This window comes from Scomber scombrus, chromosome 12 (assembly GCF_963691925.1).
Source record: "Scomber scombrus chromosome 12, fScoSco1.1, whole genome shotgun sequence".
Lineage (NCBI taxonomy): Eukaryota > Metazoa > Chordata > Actinopteri > Scombriformes > Scombridae > Scomber > Scomber scombrus.
Window position 1 is genome coordinate 14,583,016 of NC_084981.1, and position 24,099 is coordinate 14,607,114.

Genomic DNA, 24,099 nt, shown 5'->3' on the forward strand with positions numbered 1-24,099 from the left:
AAATCCTGAGAAGGTTTTTAAAAGAAACTCCCTAAACAGAAAGAAGTTTGTTAGTAGTAGTAGTAGTTGTTATGTTCTGCAGGACATCGTGGAGCGGAGTGACTTTTGTTGGGAAATCACTTTTTCTTTAAACAAGTTTTACGAAGCCATGAACCTATGTGTTTCTGTTAATATTATTATTATTACATCGACACAGTATTTGCCATCGAAAAAGTTCCTTTGTTGACAGAAATAGTAGCCTATTAAAATACGAAACAAAGTGCAGATTTTATAAGAATAAAATTTGATTCTCTGCCGGGATTTTTTTTTAAATGGATTTCTTAAACATTTTACACAATATTGACAAACAAGTTTATAAGGATATGTTATATTTCGCCCGAAGTAAACTAAACTAAGACGTTAAAGCCCGATGAAAGCAAAGTGATGGAGAGGAATTCTTGCATTATCTGCTGATAAGATGATAATTAAGAGAAAAGTGAAATTAAAGTAGATTATTCATGATTTCACTGGTGGTCCTCAGACAGTCTGGGAGCCAACATTGCATGTAACAGGCGTTTTTGTGCGTGCAAAGTATTTTTCTACAAAGGTTGTGGTGGATGTGTGGCTGATGAAAAACAGAGTGTTGAAGCGTTTAAGATTTGGCGAGTTGCTGTTCTCACCTTCTGTTTATTGTTGCCTCCTAAATCAGCAGGAAGGAAAGTTTCACTGTATATTCAAGAGCAGTTGATCAGTTTACACATGCGATGAAAAAATCACGATTATAATCAATAGGCTATTAATTATCTTTATAAATGCTATACTATTTATAATTCGATTCCAGCCGACCTTATTTGCATATCATCTCTTCCCTTGTTTCCTGACACTGCTGACTGTTGTCCAATAAAAGATAAAAATGCCAAAAACAATCTTTAAAAAACACCCCAAAACAGTTATTTTATTAAGGGATGCAAGTTCTAAAAATAAAGCTGTTCTTTTGTAGGCCTAAAGCACAGGAAAAAAAATCCTATCCATGGCTTTCCAAATATACTGTTCTTTTCAGAGGAGGGTGTACTGAAAAAGATGATAATACTGCCATCTGGTGGAGACTTTAAAATAACAACGAGGACGCAATTTAGATGTCTAATATTTTAGGACTCCCTAACGTGACACACACACACACACACACACACACACACACACACACACACACACACACACACACACACACACACACACACACACACACACACACACACACTCTGAAGACTGTGTACCCCAAAACTCGACAAAATCCAATTATACTTGAAGAGAACCTCCAAATAGCGCATTTATGTATTTTTGTATCAGTTGGTATTCTACAATTATCAAATATTATTTGATATTTGTAGAACACATGTCTAAAATGATACCTAAGGTTATCTGCAGATGGAAGTGTTGTATGATCGCGTGTGTATCACATTAACCATTCATGATTGGGCATTTCCTGCCATCTATTTTTAGAAAGTGGCAGAAAGCAAATAGACAGGCCTACGTCACGGTGTGTCATGTATATTTAAGGACTCTTGTGCCCCCTTCTCTCTCTCTCTCTCTCTCTCTCTCTCTCTCTCTCTCTCTCTCTCTCTCTCTCTCTCTCTCTCTCTCTCTCTCTCTCTCTCTCTCTCTCTCTCTCTCTCTCTCTCTCTCTCTCTCTCTCTCTCTGAATTCCTGAAATTTTCTTTCACCCTAACATAGCTTACCCATTCTAGTCTTCGTGGTTATGCATCCATCCAGCTGCTCCATCCATCCCATCCGCAAACCACGTGACCCAATTCTCCCATGCCCTTCAGTAGTTCATTCAGCATGATGGCTGCGGATGCTCACTGCTGCATCCTGCATCCGCACCGGCTCTCTCTCCTCTTTCTGACCGTCACCCTCTCCTCTCTGCCGGCCCCAACAGCAGCGCTGCTCGGCGTCCGGCCAGAGGACACACAGAGCGGAGAGTTGTCCGTGCAGAACGGCATACTTAGGGCGACCGAGGGGACCCGCTTCATGCTGAGGGTTTACTACTCCGTATCTCCAGCTACGGAGCATCCCAATAACCTGAACATCAGCGGCAGACCTGATGCCGCCCCCGCAGCCCCATGGATCGCGTTCATAGAGGAAACAGGAGGGGACAGCGGGGACACGGACAGGCGGCTTCGGTCCAGGGGGAATCCATGTGAAGAGGAGAATGCCCGGAGCTCTGACATCGAGCTGCTGGGCTCTTTCAAATCCACCTCAAGTCACAACTCAGTTTTGGTGGAGCTGCTTGCCAAAGACCTGCGCAGAGGGGAGGTGATCAAATACTACTCCATGTGCGCTTTTGATGGAGTGAAATGGGAGCATTTCAGCACCAGAGACTTCTGGTTGGCAGTTGTGGAGAGACCTCAAGAGGCAGACGTTTGGCTCCAAGCGGGGGTCTCTGTGCTGCTTTTGGGGTTGTCAGCGCTCTGCAGCGGTCTGAACATCAGCATGCTGGCCCTTGACCCTGTGGAGCTCCGGGTCCTGCAGAACAGTGGCACAGACAAGGAGCAGAAATACGCACGGAAAATCGAGTCTGTGCGTAAACATGGAAACTACATCCTTTGCACTGTAGTACTGGGCAACGTGCTTACTAATACATGCTTTGTGGTCTGGATGTGCCAGATTTTAGGGATGACTGCTCTGTCAACTGCCTCTTGTACTTTGGGGATATTCTTTATTGGCGAGATCTTACCTCACTCCGTGGCGTCCAGGCACAGTCTGGCCATCGCCTCCAAGACCCTCTGTGCGACCCGCCTCCTGATGCTGGTGTTTTTCCCCATCGCCTACCCAGTCTCCAAAATTTTAGACATCATGCTACACCAAGAGATCAGCAACTTTTACACCAGGGAAAAGCTGGTGGCCATGCTGCGCGTCACAGACCCATACCACGACCTGGTCAAAGAAGAACTCAACATTATCCAGGGAGCCCTGGAACTGAGGACCAAGACCGTGGAGGACGTGCTGACCCCACTGTCCGACTGCTACATGCTGTCGTCGGACGCCGTGCTTGATTTCTGCACCATGTCCGATGTGATGCAGAGCGGCTTCACTCGGATCCCGGTCTACGAGAACGAGAGATCCAACATCGTGGACATCCTGTTTGTCAAAGACTTGGCCTTTGTGGATCCTGACGACTGCACTCCGCTTAAAACAATTACTCAGTTTTACAAGCATCCCATGCACTGCGTGTTCAATGACACCAAGCTGGATGTGATGTTGGAGGAATTTAAAAGAGGTAAATCCACTTTAAATCATGTCAGAGGTCAGCTCAGAAATATCCTGAAGGAGGGAGGTTTATCTTCTGTTTTTACATATCCAGAACTTATAGTGACTTATAAGCAGCCCATATAAAGTCAGTATTGGGTGTATGGGCCCCATATGTTTTGGAGCCGAAATCTATTTCCTGCCACCTAGGGGTTAAATGGCCTTTGATGTGACTGTGGACTTAAAACCAAGTTTTCAGAGCAGAAGTCAGTGTATATATCAGATCATTGGCTCACAGTGGGCCTGCCAGTAAAGCCCTTTGATCCCCAGAGCAGTGAGAGCCATATGTGAAATCTGATACAGTGTCACACAGTGAGTTTAGTTCAACCAGAGGTGAGAGGATACCAAGGACTAGAATGGGATTTTAGCAAGAGGCCTGCACTTTAATGGTTGTAGAGTCAATGAATATCATCCCTCTTTCTCTTTCTCTCTTTCTCTCTCTCTCTCTCTCTGCCTCAGACATTCATTGTCTGATAATCATCTTTGCTGATTGTATTCACAGTATTACTGCACTCAGTCTCTCATACAGTGATAGCATCTGTTCACTACCGAACAAAAGTGTGTCGCCTCTCTCCGGGGACCCCATTCAGTCTTGATGATAACAATGAGTATGATTCTGAAGTGATGCTCTGTGGCGTAAGACTCAAGCTGCTCCCCCAACAGCTTCACATAATAAAATGGAGACATAGACGCAGCTGGAATGTTATGTAAGAATTTCATTGACATTGGTTGTGGAGATTAAGATGTTAATCTGCTTCATTGACAAAAGAAGCTCAATAGATGTCAGTTGGAGGTGACGCTTTTCCAATGAGACTGTGAAAGGAGACTCAGCAGTGACTTTGGGAGTGTCATAAATTAGATTTACATTTACCACTAACAGGTCAAGAGGTCTACCATTTCATCATGTTCAGGATTATAAAAGGTGGCTTTGGTCTGTTACAAGTGATCCATGAGCCCAGGGCTGACTCTGTGTTTGTGTGTGTTTCCATATTCTGTGTGTGCACGATTTATAAATAAAGTGGAAAGGTGAAGTCAGGCTTCACCTTTCGGCTGTTTGTGTGCACCTAATTGTCAGCCTGCCGTGACTTTGAAGCTTCTTTCACTTAGTAGGCCGTCGCCATCCAAGCCTGCAGAGCAACCATGAAAAATGCATCTCCGACCTTTCACTTCCCCTCTCGCCTCCTTCCTACTTTGCTCTCATGAATTGAAAGACTCCCGCTGTTCAGGAAGCCTGGCTGGAAGCTGTGAGGATGTCTTTTTGAGATGGGTGATGAGCAGGAGGGGGCCTGTGTCAGGAGAGGAGATGGAAATGGAAATGTCAACAGTAATGTAATTTTTATTGTATATGCTAAGCCATGCTCTTTATGCAATGCAAACGGATGCTTTCAACAACAACATAAAATCTGCTTTAGCTATTTTTGATTTGTTGATTGATTGAGAAACTTCATCCTATAAAAGCAACTACTATATAGTAAACACACTACAAATCATAGAAGTTTTTGTAAAACATTGTTTAAGAGTTTCTTCTCTTTTTTAAAAAGACTCCTGCAGAAATATAAACAATGCATTATTTCCTTCTTCATTCTATAGTGCTGTACGGATGTAATGTTTGCAGATAACACAGAAAGCAAACATACACATAATGCAGTCATATGAAAGCATATGCATAATTTAATACAATGTATAGTTGAGATATAGACTGGAGGAGCCTGGGAAACTGGCAGAGCAGAAACATTTGCAAAAGGGACATCCATGTTAGACCTAGTTTTGCCACGGGCATGTGTGTCTGCGTGTGTGAGTCTGGTGAGTGTGTGTGTGTATAGTTCTGCAATTTCTATTATGTAACATACAAATGATGTAATGCAGTGCCCAGGCACGTCAGCAGCTGAGGGCAAATCCAGCACTGACTCACCTGAGCTCTTCAGACAAGCTGACCTGATCACTGAGCACCACCTCGTCATCTAAGCACAATCTCCCACATGCAGCCAGAGTTGAATGTTTAGAGATGGCTGTCTCTCAGTCAATCAGCTTTTTTTTTTTTTGGCAGTGGATTAAAGCATTTGATCCATTTTATCCCTTAGCAGTGATCCCCTAAATCGTCCCGTCGTGTGTGAGCCACTGACTTTGTTCGAAGTCAGTTCATCAGGAATTTGGTTAGATAACTCGTTTGGTCACCACATTTACTTGCTTGTTGACTTAAGCAGAACCATGGCAGTGATGGAATGCAATAGTATGTTTTAATTTTAAATACATCATTATGGTCATTTTCCTGCTCTTCTCTTCTTGCAATGCTCGAGTTGGGTGGCGGTGTTCTTGTGACTTCTTGTCACATCTGCTTTATTGACTTGCTCCAGAGATGTTGTTGGCGAGCTGTGTCATTGTATCTTGCAGGCTTGTCATGTTCAGCCAAACTCTTATTGAGTGGGAGCGCTGGGTATGCCCACAGATGTGTAAAGTGTGGATGTGTTGGTGTGTGTGAATATACAGTACATGTGCAGTAGATGATATGTTAATTTTTAACAGGGGGGATGGATTATCATATAGGCCTAGCCTAATTCTTGATATTATAATTGCGATTATAATTCTGATTTAATAGAACTGCTATTAGGTTAAATACATATTTTTGTAGGCCTATTCTTTTGCTGGATGTGTACATTTAGCATTTTAACAATTCATTAAAAAAACAACAACACTAGTAACTGTAGAAGATGAGTGTGGTGGTCAGGGCAGGTTAATTTTGTCGGCCACATTACCGGCTCCACTCCCAGGTTACACCAAATATATACAGAAGAAATTATATCTTTAGTCATGTCTCCCCTAAAATAATTTGTTAAAGAGGTCGCTTGGTCTGGGGGTGTATTTTCAGTCAGTGTTACATTAGCTATGAATCAATTTTATTATGTTTCCAGTACCCATACTGAATAGATTTTCTCAGTTTGCTTCCACAGCTGTCCAAAACATCACTAGGAAATAATCATAGAAATATTATAGGAATACTACAAGCAGCATTGTTTCTCTATGATCCTCTTGCTCTTCCATGAGTATATAGGCTACAATATATTAAATAATTTAGTATATTCAGTGTATAGTTTTCGAGAATATTGTAAATCCAAGATGAGGGAATAAGGCACAATTACAAATCCATCTTCTACTTTGGTACCATGGACAGTGCCATGCATTTATCAATACACATCACAGTTAGGTTGTTGATATTTCAGAGCCATGGTTGGGGCCATAAATTCTAACTTACACAAACCTCAGTCAGATAAAGGATCAATACGTCAGGAAGACTAGACCAACATATTCAGCTAAACACTCCCTCTTCCCCTGCACTATCTTTGCTAGTAGGGCATGGATGGGGGGATGGCAGGTTAAGAAGGGGGAACAATTTTGGCCATTTTGCTAACAAGAGGGTGAGCATCCCTCCTAAAATTGCCTACTTTGTATGTATGTTTAAACAGAGGTGGCAGCCACATAGGCAGTTTAGTCAGCAGATGCAGGCATCCCCAGACTGATTGCATAATCGTAGTGTTTATATAAGGACCAAGTCTTCCAAACTGTCAAAGTGTCTCCAAACTAATGTCCCAATGCTCACTTATTTCAGTCACACAAACACACTGAAAGAATATGTGTAGAATGTGTGTGAATGTGAATATGTGTAGAAGAATATACATGTGGATCTCTGTAATTATGGTCACTCGGCTCCAGTTGGTGTATTAATGCTGATTTTTCTTCTTGAGTGCACAGATCCAGTTGGAGGCTTGTGTTATTTTTATCTGGTGATGTTGCCTCTGAACTCATTGTATGTCCAGATTTGAGCATTAACTCATATTTTTAATATTTCTTTTCTGATGAGTGCAGGTAAGTCCCACTTGGCTGTGGTGCAGAGGGTGAACAGTGAGGGAGAGGGAGACCCCTTCTACGAGGTGTTGGGCATCGTCACCCTGGAGGACGTCATAGAGGAGATCATCAAGTCCGAGATTGTGGATGAGACAGATCTGTATAGTACGTATGACAAATAAATACACTGATTATGAAGGTCTGAAATTTCAAAGTCAGTGTTACATTAGCTGTGAATCAATTTTATTGTTTCCAGCTCCCAACTGAATAGATTTTGTCAGTTTGCTTACATCTGAGAGAGATTGTCCAAAACATCACAAGAAAAATGCTCAATTCAGTGTATATTCACATACATGGAAATATTTAGGGTTGCTAGCAGCTGGATTTTAGCGTGAACAGTAGGTCTTAATATTCTCTCTCCCTTCACCTCCTCTCGTGTTTTCTAATTAAACTATTGATCCCACATTCTCTCCCCTGTTGTTCCTAGCTCCTTGCTGATGCATAATTAAATAATGTGAAAAAATGGCCCGGTCTCACAGATAATCACCATAATCCGCTCATCTTTAATTGGCTGAAAAAGCTCTCCACAGAGTGGAATTCAAATGCCAAACTCCTTTTGTTTTATATTGAATTTGGTCTCTTCATTCACATACTCTTTACTATTTACAAGTTTTTATTGTACATTTCCTAAACAAATTCCCAGCAGCCTGGAACATTACATTTTGAAGCATGCTGCAATTTACATGAAGCAGTCTCTATCATGGGTGCACTTGCGTGGGTGTTCATACACATCTTTTTTGTGTGTCTGCACGCGCATAATTATGTGTCTGTATATAAATCACAGGGGAGCTAATCTCTCCAGACTTTGCACTGCAGGCTTGTACAGCACCAGCTGTTTCTGCTGCAGCCATGATGTATTTAAAGGAATAAAATAAGTTTAATACTCCTCGCATATGCATATGCCCATTTATCAATCAGATGTATGTTGACCTAGCACTGGATAATCTAAAGCAATCTGCAGCAAACTTACTATGTATGGTAGAGAAAGTGTGAATAGAAATCCATCTGTAGTATTTCTTAGCATGCAGTAAAAATGCATCAACTAATGAGGTTGGTGGAACCTCAGGGTAGTTGCTAAATTCTGGTAGTGTGCATAATAATACTGTATTTATGTGGCATATCTAATCAGGGAAACCCAAGCTTTGCCTCACTCAGCTACTATCAGTGTATAAAAGTGAAATGTGCGTTTTGTTTTTGTTTTTCCAGCTGATAATCGGACCAAAAGGCGGGTGTCCAACCATGAGAGGAAACAGCAGGATTTTTCCATATTCAAACTGGCAGAAAATGAGCTGAAGGTGAAGATTTCCCCCCAACTGTTGCTCGCAACACATCGCTTCTTGGCTACAGGTAGAGCTGTATGTGTGCTTATCCCTGTGTCTATGTATGCCGTGTACATCTGTGCATGCAGGCAATGGCACAATAAAATGAGGATGAGGACATGCGACAGGGAATATAGCGTTCTTTCTTTGACTCTTGTCCCGGTGTGTTCTTGTGTGTGTGTGTGTGTGTGTGTGTGTGTGTGTGTGTGTGTGTGTGTGTGTGTGTGTGTGTATGTGTGTGTGTGTGTGTGCGTGCACGTCTACATGCATCTATCTTGCAGAGGTGGAACCATTCAGGCCGTGTCACCTGTCAGAGAAGATCTTGCTGCGTCTAATCAAACATCCCAGTGTTGTGCAGGAACTTAAATTCAATCCCAAGAACAAACACGCTCCTCAACATTACCTCTTCCAGAGAAACAAACCTGTTGACTACTTTGTTCTCATCCTGCAGGTGAATCCCAAACTCTGCTGCTGCTTTTTGATTTCAAGAGTTAAGTTACATTAAAACTGGATGTTTTGTGCGAACAATACTGCATGGCAAAAAGAATGACAAAAAGACTGTGGCAGATGAACCATGAGACCCAAGTGATAGTGATTTATGTGCTTTAAATTGTCATAATTACAGTGCTTTTCTGTTTATTTTCTGTGTGGGAGGCCCCAGTAGATGTGTATCCAATTCAGTGGTCACACTATCAAGCTCAGATCTTGTGCATGTAAATGGCTGTGCTGATGTTGCAGGGACGTGTGGAGGTAGAAATAGGAAAGGAGGCTCTTCGCTTTGAAAATGGAGCATTTTCCTACTATGGCATGCCAGCACTCATCCCACCCCTGCCTATCGGTAAGTACACACATGAGGAGATATAGATCTATATTTCTAGGGGACACACAGTGAGGGTAATGGAGGTGATGATGACAACAGCAATAGTAATCATAAAACTAATGCTGTGCTGGTGGTGGAAGTGTTTTTTATTGGCTAAACCCCACTCAGTGTCTGTGTAGTATTAGCCTGCAGGAGCGGCAGCAGCCGTGGGAAGTAAGTAATTAAAAGAGGTGATTTCAGAGAATTTCCCAGTGGAATGACATGACCTGCCCAGGATTATATGAAATCCAGCTAAGACCGCAGAGCAAGCAGAAAGGCTGTCTCTCTCCCTCCCCCCCTCTCTCTCTCTCTCTGCATCTGTCTTGAAGTGGTTGTGTGCATGTTTTGCATGTGTGGTGTTCATGCAGGGCAAGCTTAAAGCAATTTGGACGACTACATTAAATATTTCTAAATTCCTGCTTTGGACATTATCAAATCCAGAATTTCTCTTAAGCAGCTGCAGAAGTATCACATCTCAAAAAAGCTAGTGCAGTTTCTTTCTCTCCTTTTGTTTTTGTTTTTTCCTTTTTTACTCTTTCAGTGATCATAATTGCTCTCTTATGGAGTTGACAAGAGCAGCACTTTCTGTCAGTTAAGTAGACCCCCAAAGCATGCAGGACGAGGTAATCAGACGATTGGTGTTTCGATCCCTGGCTCCTCCAATCCGCATGTCAAAGTGTGCTCGGGAAAGATACTGAACACCAAATTGCATGTCAGCCTTCATCATCAGTGTATGAATGTGTGTGTGGAAGGGTGAATGTTGAACTTGTATTATAAAGTTCTTGGAGTGGTCAGAAGACTAGAAAGGCACTATATAAATGCAGTTGATTAATAAACCATTGTATTTTTGAGAATAGTCATGCGACTTGTATGTCATTACAAACAGTAACATTACACTCTACAAAAGACAAAACGGGTGTACAAGGTTTTTTGTGCACTCAAAGTCCCAAGAAGTACAAAATGAGTTTGCAATAATACACAAATTTAATTCTCTCTTCCAAGCACAGAAACTGAAAAATTAGAATGAAAAGAGGATCTTGATATATTTTAGTGTGCAAACTCATTTTGTACCTTCTGAAAATAACTGATTTCAACCCAACAGCAATGAATGTATGAATTGTGCTACTAAACCTGTGTTTTCTTGTTCTTCTTTACACAGGTCACAGGTATAGTTCGCGAGGCAGTGGTCTGAACCAATCAGATTCATTGCTAAGTGGAAGCAGTATGGGTCAGCTCACTACAGGAGGAGGAGTCTACTTGCCAGATTACTCAGTCCGACAGCTCACAGACCTGCAGATAATCAAGGTTACAAACAAAAATGCATGCACACAATGTAGAAAAATTATGAGCTAAATTAAGTACTATACTTTCCTGCATACTGAAGGAAGAGCTTTAGAGCACAAACAAGCAACTGCAGTTTTAAGCTTCCTCCATTTAATCTTAAAAATTCCCAAAAACGCAAACTCTTCCTCTGCCACAGCAAGCCTTTGATATGTCCTAATCCCTGATTCTGACAGAACACAGACGTCCTGTCTCACGCTCTCCCCTCCATGCACCCCCTTTGCTTTAATCACTGGGGATAATTGAGCTCTATTTCAACCATGAATATTTTAGTCCTAAATGATGAATGTGCCCTCTCACTTCACCTCTCCTCCCCTTTCTCAAGTACAGTCCATGTTTCCTCCTATGCACATGCATCTGATATGTCAGCCATTTTTAAACACAGATCCTACACTGATGGTAACACTTACTACATGTTGGACGCTCCCCTCAGATTACCAGGAACCACTACCAGAATGCTCTGACTGCCACAAGGATGGACAGCTCCCCTCAGACACCAGACCCGGTGGACCCTGATACTAAAGGGAGGCCTCCGGTCCCAGAGGCCCGCTCACACAGCATCGCACTCCCCCTCACACACACACACACACGACTGGGACTAGCACGCCTCGCACACCTCCATCCCCACGGTGGCCTTCGCAACACCTCCCAGCTCAATGAAAGAAACCGTATTGTTCGTAAGTATTTGAAACCCATTTTAATATGTTGACTAAAATTGATTACTTACTTAATTTTGGTAGGTTAATTTTAGTCCGTAACAATTGGTCAATCAGTTGATAAGTCAATTAATGGAAAGTAATTGATAATGAATAATTTTAGTCCTTTATCAAATAAAGGTTCAGCATGTTCAAGCTTCTCAAATGGGAGGATTTGCAGCTCTTTTTCTCTTTTATGTCACTGAAAGTAAAGGAATTGTTTTTCTCTGGCAAATTGTGAAGGACAATTTCTCATTTTTCTCATAACTTGTACAATAATTCATTTAAAAAAAGACAGATTGATCAGGGTTTTGTAGGTTTTGTACCACCCTGAAAAATTACATCACCTCTATAAATAACATTTGGAAAATTTTCAAGGTCTCTGAGACATTTTCAAAGAATGAAAATCTTAAGAAAAGATGAAAAACTACCGGCAGCCTCAAATCCAGCACAACACCGAAATGCATGATCGAGTTCTGTGCAGCTGAATTTGAATTTCTTTTGAAGAGGAAGAAAGAGAAGGTTCAAAGGATCAAACACACTGATCTGAGTGCTTTGTGGGTTATGGGCCAAAGCCTGTATGACAGGAGTGATACATGATTCATGTAAATGTTTTATACTCTGACGATATGGTAACTGGCAGGTGCAATGATGATAACTTCTATGAAACACCTAGCAAATATCACAAATTAGTTTTAATATTGTAATGTTAAAAATAGTTTTACATATTCAATAGTATTTTTAACTATATTTACAGAATCAGTAAAGATGAATCCAGTGAAGCCAAACACTTAAAGTGACTCACTCCTACACACACTCAGAAACCTCATGCAAACATGGCATCAACCAATCTGTACTGGTTTCAAGGCTTAAAGGATTTCCCACATGCCATCTGTCTTATGTTGTGTGCAATACGCCACCCAGTTCGTGAGTGTGTTTGTATGGTTCAATAAGAAAAATCAGTAGACAGATGGTTCTGTTGGTTGTCAGTTAAAGAGTATGTCCAGTTATACCACTCAGCTATGAGCCAGCAGGTTTTAAGTCTAATAAAAACACTACTGATTTAATAATAATGTCCTCTCTCACTTGTTGTCGCTAATTTTAAGTTGAAATTCTTCACCCACCATTGGTGACCACTGCAATATCTAACGTCATACTGTACCTTTGAAAACTATTGATTGATAAATAGCAAGTTCCCTACCTCCCTCTACAGGCAGAGATGCAAAGCAGCTGCTGTGTTGTGGCGACTCACAGTTGGTTTGTTGCTGATTAGTGTAATTATTTCTCTCAGGCAGTAAGTCTGATGGCCAGAGGAGTCCGAACGATACCGTGTTCCTCCGCATGGATGAGATTCCCTACATTCACGAGGACCGACCGGAAAATTACGGAGAGGATGGTGAGTGTAGAGAAGAAAGCAAGTATACTCTTATACCAGTTAAAATGCTTTTCATTCTAACTTTCTTTCTTTTTTAAAATTATTCTTAAAGGCATGTTTTGTTCCATAAGATTTTAATCAGTACTTAACATATTCAGAACCACATTGTCTGGCATGATTCAAAAAATAGTCCAGAATTTGGTGATAAATAAGGATGAACAAACATGCCTGTGCTTTGTATTCTTCTTTGAATGGCAGTGAAATTAAATGATGTGACAGAATTTCATGTGTAACATTTGAAAGAAGAAATAAGAAAGTCATCGTTTTACAAATGAAGAGTTTAATTTACAAGCAATTAAACACACCCTTGCGCAATTTAATATACTCAGGGCTTTGTCTGGTATGACCAGTAGCTTACGGCGGCTAATGTTACATTGATATTAATGTGTAACTGACATCACTGAGTCTCATTCTAACTCAAGTTTTATTATGATGATGATGTCTTTAAAACAAATGACAATCTTGGAAGATTAAATGTTGAAAACTGAAAACTCTATGAAAGTGACAGATTAACAAAAGTCCTCTGAGGAAGATTTTATCTTGTAGGCAGCATGTCAACACATCACTGTAGGTGAGGTGGTTATTTCTCTTCATCTATTCTGCCTGTCATTTCTGCTGTTACCCTATCTATCTCACTCTCTAATTTCTTTTAACTTTGTCTATCAGATGTGCCTACAGAGTCTCAGCCGTCCACCTCTCCCTTGATCGGTTCTCTGTCTCTATCCAGCTCTGAGGAAAACATCGGAAAGAAGCTATTGCGTAAATTGAGTGAGTGAGCCATTTGTCACGAACATGGATGCGACAGCACACCCACACATACCGTCAGATGTGCCCAAACTTTTCTGTCAGGCATAGCAACAGTGCCGGATGTATCTTAGCAACAGGTGATGTGCCGCATCCCTCACTGTTACCTACTCTTTCCTGTTGAGCAGATTCTCCAGATGCTACTTTCCTTGTTGGCTCGGATACAATATGACTCACTTATTTTTATTTAGTCATTTGAGTCAGTGGCTGATGTTCTTGCATTTGGCGAATATGAGGTACACATTCTAAATCTAATTGGTTTTTGTGCACTTGTTAGGATGAGAAAAGCAAGAGAAAGCCAATGCAGCCACAGTTTCAGTGGGTTTTTTTCCCAGCAGGTACTTTATCCAGTAATTGCCTAAATCTCAGCATGTTCTCATCTGTTTCTAGGTAACAAGAGGAGGAAAAAGTCTCGGGATGGAGATAAGAGTTTGGAAGAAGGTTCAGAGCAGCCGCCAGTGACAAGCTAGCACAGTGACACTGAAGAAGAGGGATGAAGCAGACGCCCTCTTCCTCTTTATCATTCACTAGTTTTCGCCACTAAACAACCCCCCCTTTGTAGACTCCCTCAATGCTCCGACAACTCTCCCAGGAGACTGAGCCATCCTATCTGCTGTAGCCACCAGTAATTCTCAGGTCCCCACTGACACAGTCTGTCCCACCTCTGCCTGACTTCACACCCTTAGTGATTACTGATCATAAAAGGGACAGAACAAGAAACACTTGATTGGAAAAATCTAAACACAGTATTGGATTTATCCAGCCTTAAACTGGACTGCTTGGATCTCAGCAGGTTTTCATTACGTTTTGTAGAATATGGGCCAATTCATGTACATTACCCTTTTCTGGTATCCCCATCTATAATTTTAACAGCTCAGATCACCTGATTTAAGCCATAATGTGTCACTCAAGTGGCAGAATAGTTTACTAACAGACTACCTGTGCATTAGCTACAATCACTTCACCTAAACTCTGAGATCTGTCAATATGGAGGAAATCCGCAAAGTCCTTAGATAATATCTGAGCCAGTTTTGACTTTTTTTTGGTCAAAAACAAACAACCCATTATTTATTATTTATTTGTTATTATGAGGCAGTTCCCACACACTGAAAATGCTGTTTGCACAGGGGACTGTCACCATTAGAGTGCCACCTACTGCCGACACAACCCAACACATTAGCCATTGGCTAAAAAGAAAAAGCCTCGAAACCACAGCACAACTTTTACAACAGAGTAAAAAAACACAATTGTATTTTTTACAAAAGCTATAAATTATTCTCAGCATGAATGACTAATTGTACAAACAGGCCTCTATACAGTTAAGAGGGGTGTGCACAACTTTGAAAACACTTGAAATAACAACAATTTCTTACCTGAGTTTTTATGAAAGTGTCTGAATTACCAAATGTAATTTGAAGATAGCAATATTAATCATCTATACAAATGGCTTGAATTTATCACCAGGCAACCAAATACATGCACACTTTCAGTAAAAGCATCTGTCCTACATAAATGCATGTTTTGTACATGTCTTCCTGTTACAACATGCCCATGTCTCTGCACGTGTCGCTAAATAGACACAATTTCAGTCTCAAACACAGAACCTCACTCATTGACCTTTGCTCTTTTAAAAAAATCATTAGCCTCTCACACAGAAGACACAAAAAACAGTGTTGTGAATTTGATCAACTTCATAACATTAACTTCCATATTAGCCACTTCTGTGTGTACAGTTCATCTCTCACAAGGTTGTTCACTGAAGCTGCATACACCAATTAACAATAAGCTAGGGGTTTGTGGGTTTTCTGTGGGGTTCAAATAGATATTTTGAGTATTCTTGAGGGAGAGTAGTCGCTACTTGCATGCTTGTTTATGCTGCTTTTACTGTAGAGTTATCCCCTGTAGAAAGCCCTGCTTTCCATATGCATGCTTAGGCAAAGGGATGCATGAATAGGATTATGCCAATCTGCAGTAACCTCTCCCCGCACAGATGCAGTGTGTTATTTACTGAAATCTTACACTACTGTCAGTTTATGTGAACTTCACAAAGAGAGGAGCCTGAAGTAACAACTGCAAGAGCTGAGGAATAGTGATATCTACACTCTTCTGCTGGATAACAGAGAAACACAAAACAAGGCTGCATTTTCATGAAAGGCCGTTAAAAAATATGTTGCAACTGTTGCTATAATGACATAAGGGGTTGGGGGTTCAGGGAGATCAGAGTTCATTGATTTACTGAGGAAGATGTAGGAAGCCACAAAATGCTGCTCACTTTTAAGCCATTGTTCTAAAAGATATATCCAGTACTGTAGTCCTGAAACAATCCTTTTTCTAATTTGAGCGACAGCTGCAAGCTCAGTTTTGACTAAGCTGCTCGGCATTGTGAAATCTTGGCAGGTACACTGCTAAACAGAACACAGAGAGAGAAAGAGATGACAGGAAAGCAATGTGACGCACACATGACGTCAAGCCACCACCTCTTTCAAACACACGTCTCGCACACACACACACACACACACACACACACAGCAGGTGATGTTTGGGGACACTTAGCCATCATTCTGCCTAGTAAGGTTGTGGAAGTACAAAGGATACTGCACTGCTAAGCTATTCACATTGACCTCTCTGTATACACCCACTATACAAGGGGAAGTCTTTTGATCTGACAATTGGCTGAGTGAGAGGATTTGTGTGAATCAGAAAGGTCTCTCAGCTAAATGATTTCAGAGATTTTGCAGTTGGTTTGCGCCGATTTATATTTTTAAGAATTGATATACTTTACGTTTGGGATAAACAGGCAAAGTAACATTTTCTATTTCAGATAATTCTACAAGTTTCCCAAAGATATCAATATAAAGAAAAAGACTATGTTTGAGAGATGGGATAAAGAAATTATGAATAAATTAACTCAAGTACCACTCTGTCTGCTTTCTTGTTTCTACCATTTGTATTCATCCAATATTTAAACTACTACAATGGTGTAAATTCACATCTTATCATTTCTATGGTCACTCACATGGGATCATTTCACATGATTTGATGCTGTGTCTTGTAATAGCTGATGCATGAATACGTACATTGTAAATAAATGCACAATCAATTCTAGCATGAATGACACTGCACAAACATACTATTTATAGTTATTTATTAGAGTAGTTCATTCATCTCATCAGCTTGTATTCATTTGCTACACAGTAAGACAGCTAAATTGGTGTGTGCAGTGATATGATAGCAAACTAGTTGATCATTAGCATGTTTGTGCCTCTGTCTTACATAATAGTGCGCGAGTGCTTTGAACAGACGATCGCTGTGCAAACTCAACATTAACTTGGCAGGTGCCGGACTGAACCAGAGGCATCAGAAGATTCGGCTGGCAGCAGAAAACTCTGAGATTGCTCTGGAGTCACGACAGCTGTGAGGACAGTTCAGTGACGTTTGTGCTCACAGAACGAAAAACTGAAAGAAAAACACTTAATTTACATAACCCCTGTGGGTAGAAGACATTATCATTAATAAATTACATAGTTCAAGTTGAAAATATCTTCCTGAGAACACTCTGTTTCACATTGCATAAAGGATATAATACTTCTACTTCATTCATGATATAGGTGAATACTTTAACCTTTAATACGAATAATTAAAAATGGAAATGTATCATCAACACTTGGAATGGATGAATAATAAAAGTATGACAAACAGTGGAGGATTTAAGAGTCAGCACTGCTGAGGTAATTGTAACACAGTCACAGATGTACTAACCATCTCAAAGGTCTGAGTAATTACACATAACATAGAACTAATAGTATGCGACATTTAAAAAATAAGTGATGTCACACTCTTAAGTTCAAACTACAAGTAAGAGACCAACATGGAGAAAACAGAGACCAATTATAAACAATTACATAAAGGAATAATTCCAACATCTATATACTGTCTAATGGAAATGAGATAAGAATATCTATAACCAGCTCTGTGCTTTCAGTAGAGAAACAGGCCCAGGATGTGTTTGGCCTGGCTTAGCACAAAAAAATTAAAGCAGGGAAAAGGAGGCCAGGGGGCTTAAGAGTCTTTGCCCCAGAAACTCTGCTGGATACAAAGACTGTCCCTGGGATCAGGATGGCTCAGTGCCGGGTAGGAAGAACTGTGAATAAAGTGCTGTCTTCTACTGGACCTGAGTGACAGCATCATGAATGGACTCAGCCACGTAGTCGATGTTCTTGGTGGTCAAACCGCACATGTTGATACGACCGCTGGCCATTAAGTAGACGTGTTTCTCCTTCACCATATATTCTACTTGTTTGGCTGCATGAAATACAGTAGAATCAGATTTAATAACTCGGTATTTAATGATAATATTGTGAACAGATGTTTAAATTCTTGCAGTGACTAGATACATCCAGGATTGGTTATTACATCTTTATGTGTTTAGTCTGGGATGTGTCTATTTGAGTGATGACTTTATAGCACGTTTAAAAGTTTCTGAAAACATCCATGGCAAGTTGAACAATGTTTACAGTCACCAGAATATTTCCCCCTCCAAAAGAGCCGAGTTATGAATTTGTGTTTAATGTGAGTTTTTATGGGATGTGTGTTTGGTAATTATTTTGACCGTGTATGTGTGTGTTCTGTGCATGGTCTATGCACTTACGGTTGAGGCCTGTGAAGCTGAACATGCCAATCTGCTCTGTGATGTGGTCCCAGGTCCCCGGTGTTCCCAGATCCTGCAGCTTAGCTTTCAGCTGAGCCCTCATCAACAAGACCCTGTCAGCCATGGTCTTCACATTCGCCTTCCTGGAGCGAAAGGAATAAAAAAAAGAGTGACTGCATCTGAAAATACATTGTTTTGCTGACTGGTACACTTCACATAGTGCTTTGAGTGCTGACCATTCAGCGAAGAGCTCAGGTGAGTTAAGAGTGACAGCAACAATGCGAGCACCCTGTGACGGTGGGTTAGACCAGGTTGTCCTGACAATCATCTCCAGCTGCGACAGAATTCGCTTCAGGTTGTCCGCATCACGAGCCACAATGGTCAGGTTGCCCACGCGCTCATCTGATGGGACAAACACATGTCAAATGTGAAACAATAATGCAGCTATTGCTCTCTTACGTGCAGGTGGCTTAATTGACACAGTATCTACATCTACTGCATAAATCTAAACTGCTGCTACTAGTACTTTTCTTCCCAACAGATGGCATAAGTTTGCATGTGTGGAACAACCCTGAAAATAACTAACCCTGCTCTCTCATGTTGAGAATCTGCACCTTCCTGACTGTCAGAATATATTGACTGATTTTTGTTTTTCAATATAAGTATGACTTTCTTATTAAAGAATTGTGACCACCATATGCACTGATCAAGACATAACATATGATAAATAAACTCTCTCAGGTGGACAAATTATGTAACAGAGACAGAGTTTGTAACACAGCTCAAGCATATTATTGGTATTTCTCTGCTGTGTTTTTTGTTACTTCCTAACTGATATATACACTTAAATCTCATCTGTGGAAAGCTACTATTGGCTGGTAATATTGGACAACCTATTTATCATTCAGGTACTACTCTCATGTAGGTGAGTGAGTTAGTGCACCCAGGGGTCACTCACTGTAGAGGCCGAAGTTCTTGGAGAACGACTGGGCACAGAACATCTCAAAGCCCATGGAGACAAAGTAGCGGACCGCCCAGGCATCTTTTTCCAGACTGCCTGAGGCGAATCCCTGATAAGCCGAGTCAAAGAACACAAACAGCTTCCTCCTCTGGCAAAGAACAGGATAAAAAGATCAAACAATCATCACACTGCGATAAATATTAAACATGCAAAACATGTTCCTGTTTAAACTGACGCCTCTTTTTGTGGTTGAAACAAATGTACAGACATTGTGTCTCTGTGAATGTATGTTTACAGTACCATCATAACTTCAGCAATCTGCTTCCATTGCTCCTGTGTGGGGTCTGTGCCAGTTGGATTATGGGCACAGGCATGCAGGACAAAGATTGAGTGTTCTGGACAACTCTGGGGGAAAGAGGAAGCAGTATTGTAAATTAAGTAATTTACAATTTAATAGAATCTGTATCACTCACTGCTTACCTCCAAGTCACCAAGGAAACCGGCCAAATTAAGGCCCCTCTTCTCTGCATCCCAGTACTTGTATGGACGGACATCCTCAAAGCCCGCATTGGCAAATACAGCATTGTGATTTTCTGAAACAAACATACCATTGTTCTTATTTTATTGTTTATATTTCCTCTGGACACAAAGGTGACTACTGCTTTATTACTGATAATACCCCAACTGATAATAAAACACTGCTTATGGTAAGATGATACAGTAATACACAGTACAAGTACCAATGGAACACTCTTCTGACATCCTGAGGTCATTTTAACTGTGTGTGTGTGTGTGTGTGTGTGTGTGTGTGTACCCCAGGTAGGTGCAGACACATAGACAGGTGTCTTGGTGTTGTTGTTTCCATTGAAGAAACGTCTGAGGAACTCTGCCCCCATCTTCAAAGCACCTGTGCCACCAAGGCACTGAACAGCCCCCACCTGACAATGACAGAGACAGAAGATTATATTAAATGTAATAAAACAGAATAATGTTTCACTACAACACCGACCCAGTTCTTCGTTTACACCAACCCAATGTTTATCTGTACAAACCCTGTTCTCCTGGATAGCAGGGCTGTCATCTCCCAGTGCGATCTTGGAGGCTGAGGATCTGAAGTCAGGCAGGCCCAGGATGGGCAGGTATTCGTGGTTCAGTCTATCATCATGAACAATGATCTTTTCTACCTTTTTCACCACTGGTAAAACCCATGGCTGGCCTTCATCTGTCCGGTAAGCTGAGAAGGACAAGTATCAATGTTAAGACACATTAGCAACCTGTAGGTGGAATTTATAAACCAATGATCATTTTTAAAATGGTCTTACGGGCACATATCAGGTACGCGAGTAATAATTGTAATAAGCCTATTTATTCATTCATACATAGACAGTATGTTTCAAGCAGTACAGCACAAATAACTATGCATAACTTTTTCCATTTTAAGAAGCTGAATGCATTTGGACCTTGATCAAATAACAGGAACGTAAGATAATTTAACAAACATGTACTTTCATCTGTTGTGTGCTTTAGGCAGCTGAACTCATGTCTCTTCCTGATAAGGATTAAAGTTTACAATAGCTCTTTCACCTTCAGAGCAGAGACAATCAACTAGCTTTCCAAATCACTACAATATCCCAGGCTAAATATAATACAACATGAGTATTTCTATCTCTACCACTGGCTCGAAAGCCACAGATCCTCTAGGAATTTCATCATCAATCTCAAATTCATGTGAAATTTAATAGATGTAGCAGTAGACTTTGTGTGGCCTACATTTGCCAGCTGCTCAGTAGTTGATGGCCATCTGCGGCGCTGTGTCTCTTTCAGAGAGAAGGGGATTATGAGGCCTCAGTCCCATGCTAATCATGCGACTCAGGTAGTCTCGTCCTGCCACAGCAGAGCCAAGCAATCTTTCTCAATCTAGTCCTTTGCAATGTAAGCGACAGGGATTACTACTTTTAATACGATTATCACTGAAAACAGTTGTACTGATGACTGAAACATGCCATTTGTTTACATTTTTAGACTCCTGAGCGGCCTGTTCTTATAACAACAAGGTGAAGTAATCAAATTGACTCCCTAGTCCACAGAGTAAGACTATGTTGTGTAGAGTTGCAGCAATAGAGAGAAAACCAAAGATGAGGGGGTCAGAGATTGTCTGAATCTGAACTGTTGCATAATAATGATACATTATCGACAAAGATACAATCAGTAGAGAGGAATGACATGTCCGCAAACAACGTGATCAGCGAAATCGACCAGTTACTACTGAGTGTGACCTCTGCATAATTGTGGGGTTGTGTGTCATATCTAAATACACTAAACGTCATCTTCACAATCTCCAGATTGCACAGCAAGTAAGGAATAATTTAGCAACAGTAAAATTACACCAAACAATACATTTTTAGTAGTCTGATTCCACGGTAGATCGCGTTTCTGTCTATGTTACAGGTTGAGATGGAACCCATCAGATTCTCTTTCCAGTTACCAATTTTTGACCCCATCTAAATACAGTGTGTTCAAAAAATGATGGTAACTAAAATCAACATGTATTACCCAATCTGAACATTATGGAGTCACATTTTTGGGTAAACGACTATCATAATTTGTATCCCTATCTGAATAATAAGGCACCATATTTAGGCACCTGCTATAGAAATACAGCATGTGACCACAATCACAATAACATGTTAAATTATCACCGCCACCCTCTGTAGGACAAGCGGTATGGAAATGAATGGATGTTGAATTATAAAATCGGCAAAATCTGGTCACATCATCGTATGGATCTCGGAATTCGGTATAAATCCGCTACAGCTAAAACCTTGAAGCTAGCTGTGGTAGCTATGAATGGGATGATGCATTACCACGGCTAACAAGGTGTTAAATGACGTTCACACCATCTTACCTCCCACTCCGAGGTTCACCTTCTGGGGAAATTGGTCGTTATTGAAATCCTGGGATAGCTTGAAGACAGCCACAGGCGCTGCTTGGGGAACTTCACTAAACACCGACATAGTTGCAGCAGTTTGTAGCGACGACGAGCGAGTAAAGGGGACAGCTAACGTGAGGAAAGAGGACTTTCACCTTCAACTTGGATTTGGGGAATGTATAGGAGGCGTGAGCGGATTTACCAATAGAAAAGTAGCTGTGCGTGCCAAACCAATCCCAGCAGTGATCCCGGTGGGGTTAAAGTTCAAGAAAACACAGGCATAGAGGCTGGTGACCAATGAATACCTCTGTAGGATAACTGACACATGTCACAACAAATGTCTAGCGTTGAAAGGGGGCGGTTCATGATTGAATTGCAATAAAGGATTTTGCCACAAGGTGGTGCCACAACCCAGTAAAAGATTACATTAGGATATTTACATCTAGGCACTAATCAGATCTACTTGTGGTGGGACTTGCTCTGCACAATGTTTTGTCTTCTATTTATAGGTAAAAAAAACTCATATCAAGGATAAATGGCTCACAGGCAAGACATCAGTCTCACATTACTTAATCCTGTGCAAGCACTATTTCATACATCCCATCATAAATGTCAATTTGAACTCTAACTGAATAGACAGCTATTACGCCCAGGCTCGACACTGTTTGAGTAAGTGCATGTAAGGCTGTGTAAATGAGTGTGTGCAGGGATCTTCATCTGTTCTGTCCTGAGGGCCTCGGCTGAGCTATGGTGTAAACACGCTGGCTCCTCTGTGCTCTCCCTGCAGCTGTCTGCATGAGCTGAAGTGGATGATAAATGAAGGCCACTCCAAGCCTGCTCTCCTTTACCAGGAGCTTAACTTTGTTGGAAAGTTTTTCAGCAACACTCGAGGTAGGACTGCCTGTCTGGTACAGATGAAGTCTCTGAATGATCAAACCTAGTTAATCTCAGTAATAAAGGAATACACTGAGCCAGTGCCATGTTCAAACAAAGCAAAACGTAGTAGAAGCTGTACTGTAGTTAAAAGTTAGATTAGGATTTTACAAACAAAATACACAATAAGAAAAATGTATAAAAAAAATTTATAGTAATAGATTTAACTCTGGAACTGTATATACCCTAAAATATTTATAATTAGCTCCATATACCAATTACAGCAATACAGTAGTTCTCACATGTTAATGCTTCAGTGACAATAATCCCCTAATATACTACTCAAAATAATATAACACTCTGAAAGTGGCAACTTGATACTTTAAAGCACATTTTGCTGCTGACTTCCATACCTTTGTGAATGCATGCTTGATTGGTGGATATTCACACTATTGTATTACTGCTTTCACATAAGTAAAAGTTGTCTGAAATGATTCTACTGTATCACTGATGGGTTTATTAATGGTCATTCATGCTTTAGAGAAAAGTCATAATTCATATGTCTTTGCTTGCTCTTAATGTTACTGTCAATGTCAATGGAGGGGCTATTATATAGTACAAACTAGTTTATGTATTTAACCTCACGTGTGATGTAATATATTAAGACAGTATCAATTTCTTATAAGACATGCTTTACAGGGGTTTATAATTGTCAATTATGACTTTTTAATGGTTTATGAACCATTTAGTTTGCAAAAAAATCAGCATTTACAACGGATTTACCAGCCAAATTTATAAGTAAAATAAGTGAACTGATTTGCAGCTCTCTTTTCAAGAAGTGGTCCAACATGTCACTGTGATGAACTTCAGAGCAACCTAAAAAGTCAAAATAAGTAAGGTAATCTTCACAACCTGCCAGCCCCAAAGTTGTCCTTAATGATGGCTCATTAATCATCTAGAAACCATTAATACATTAAATCATTGGTTACACCTTATAAATACCTCATAAATCCACTTTACTAGAAAGTTGTTCAGTTATTCCTGATAACA

At 40.7% G+C, this 24,099-nt stretch overlaps 2 protein-coding genes across 2 annotated transcripts; one reads left to right on the forward strand and one right to left on the reverse strand.

Annotated features, from left to right (window-relative positions):
* Nucleotides 1-1,794: 1,794 nt before the first annotated feature.
* On the forward strand, nt 1,795-14,145 carry LOC133991608 (metal transporter CNNM1). The gene is made up of 10 exons (XM_062430070.1): nt 1,795-3,256; nt 7,147-7,290; nt 8,392-8,532; nt 8,786-8,955; nt 9,243-9,342; nt 10,523-10,668; nt 11,138-11,381; nt 12,691-12,801; nt 13,501-13,602; nt 14,029-14,145. Exons 1-10 carry the CDS (start codon nt 1,795-1,797, stop codon nt 14,106-14,108), a joined length of 2,700 nt encoding a protein of 899 aa, XP_062286054.1. The 3' UTR covers nt 14,109-14,145.
* Nucleotides 14,146-16,766: 2,621 nt separating this feature from the next.
* On the reverse strand, nt 16,767-22,347 carry got1 (glutamic-oxaloacetic transaminase 1, soluble). The gene is made up of 9 exons (XM_062430256.1): nt 22,153-22,347; nt 20,300-20,481; nt 20,062-20,185; nt 19,728-19,840; nt 19,548-19,652; nt 19,245-19,395; nt 18,523-18,688; nt 18,287-18,429; nt 16,767-17,940 (listed from the first exon to the last, which is right to left on the reverse strand). The coding sequence occupies exons 1-9, from the start codon at nt 22,259-22,261 to the stop codon at nt 17,801-17,803; spliced, it is 1,233 nt and encodes a 410-aa protein (XP_062286240.1). The 5' UTR covers nt 22,262-22,347; the 3' UTR covers nt 16,767-17,800.
* Between the last annotated feature and the right edge of the window lie 1,752 nt (nt 22,348-24,099).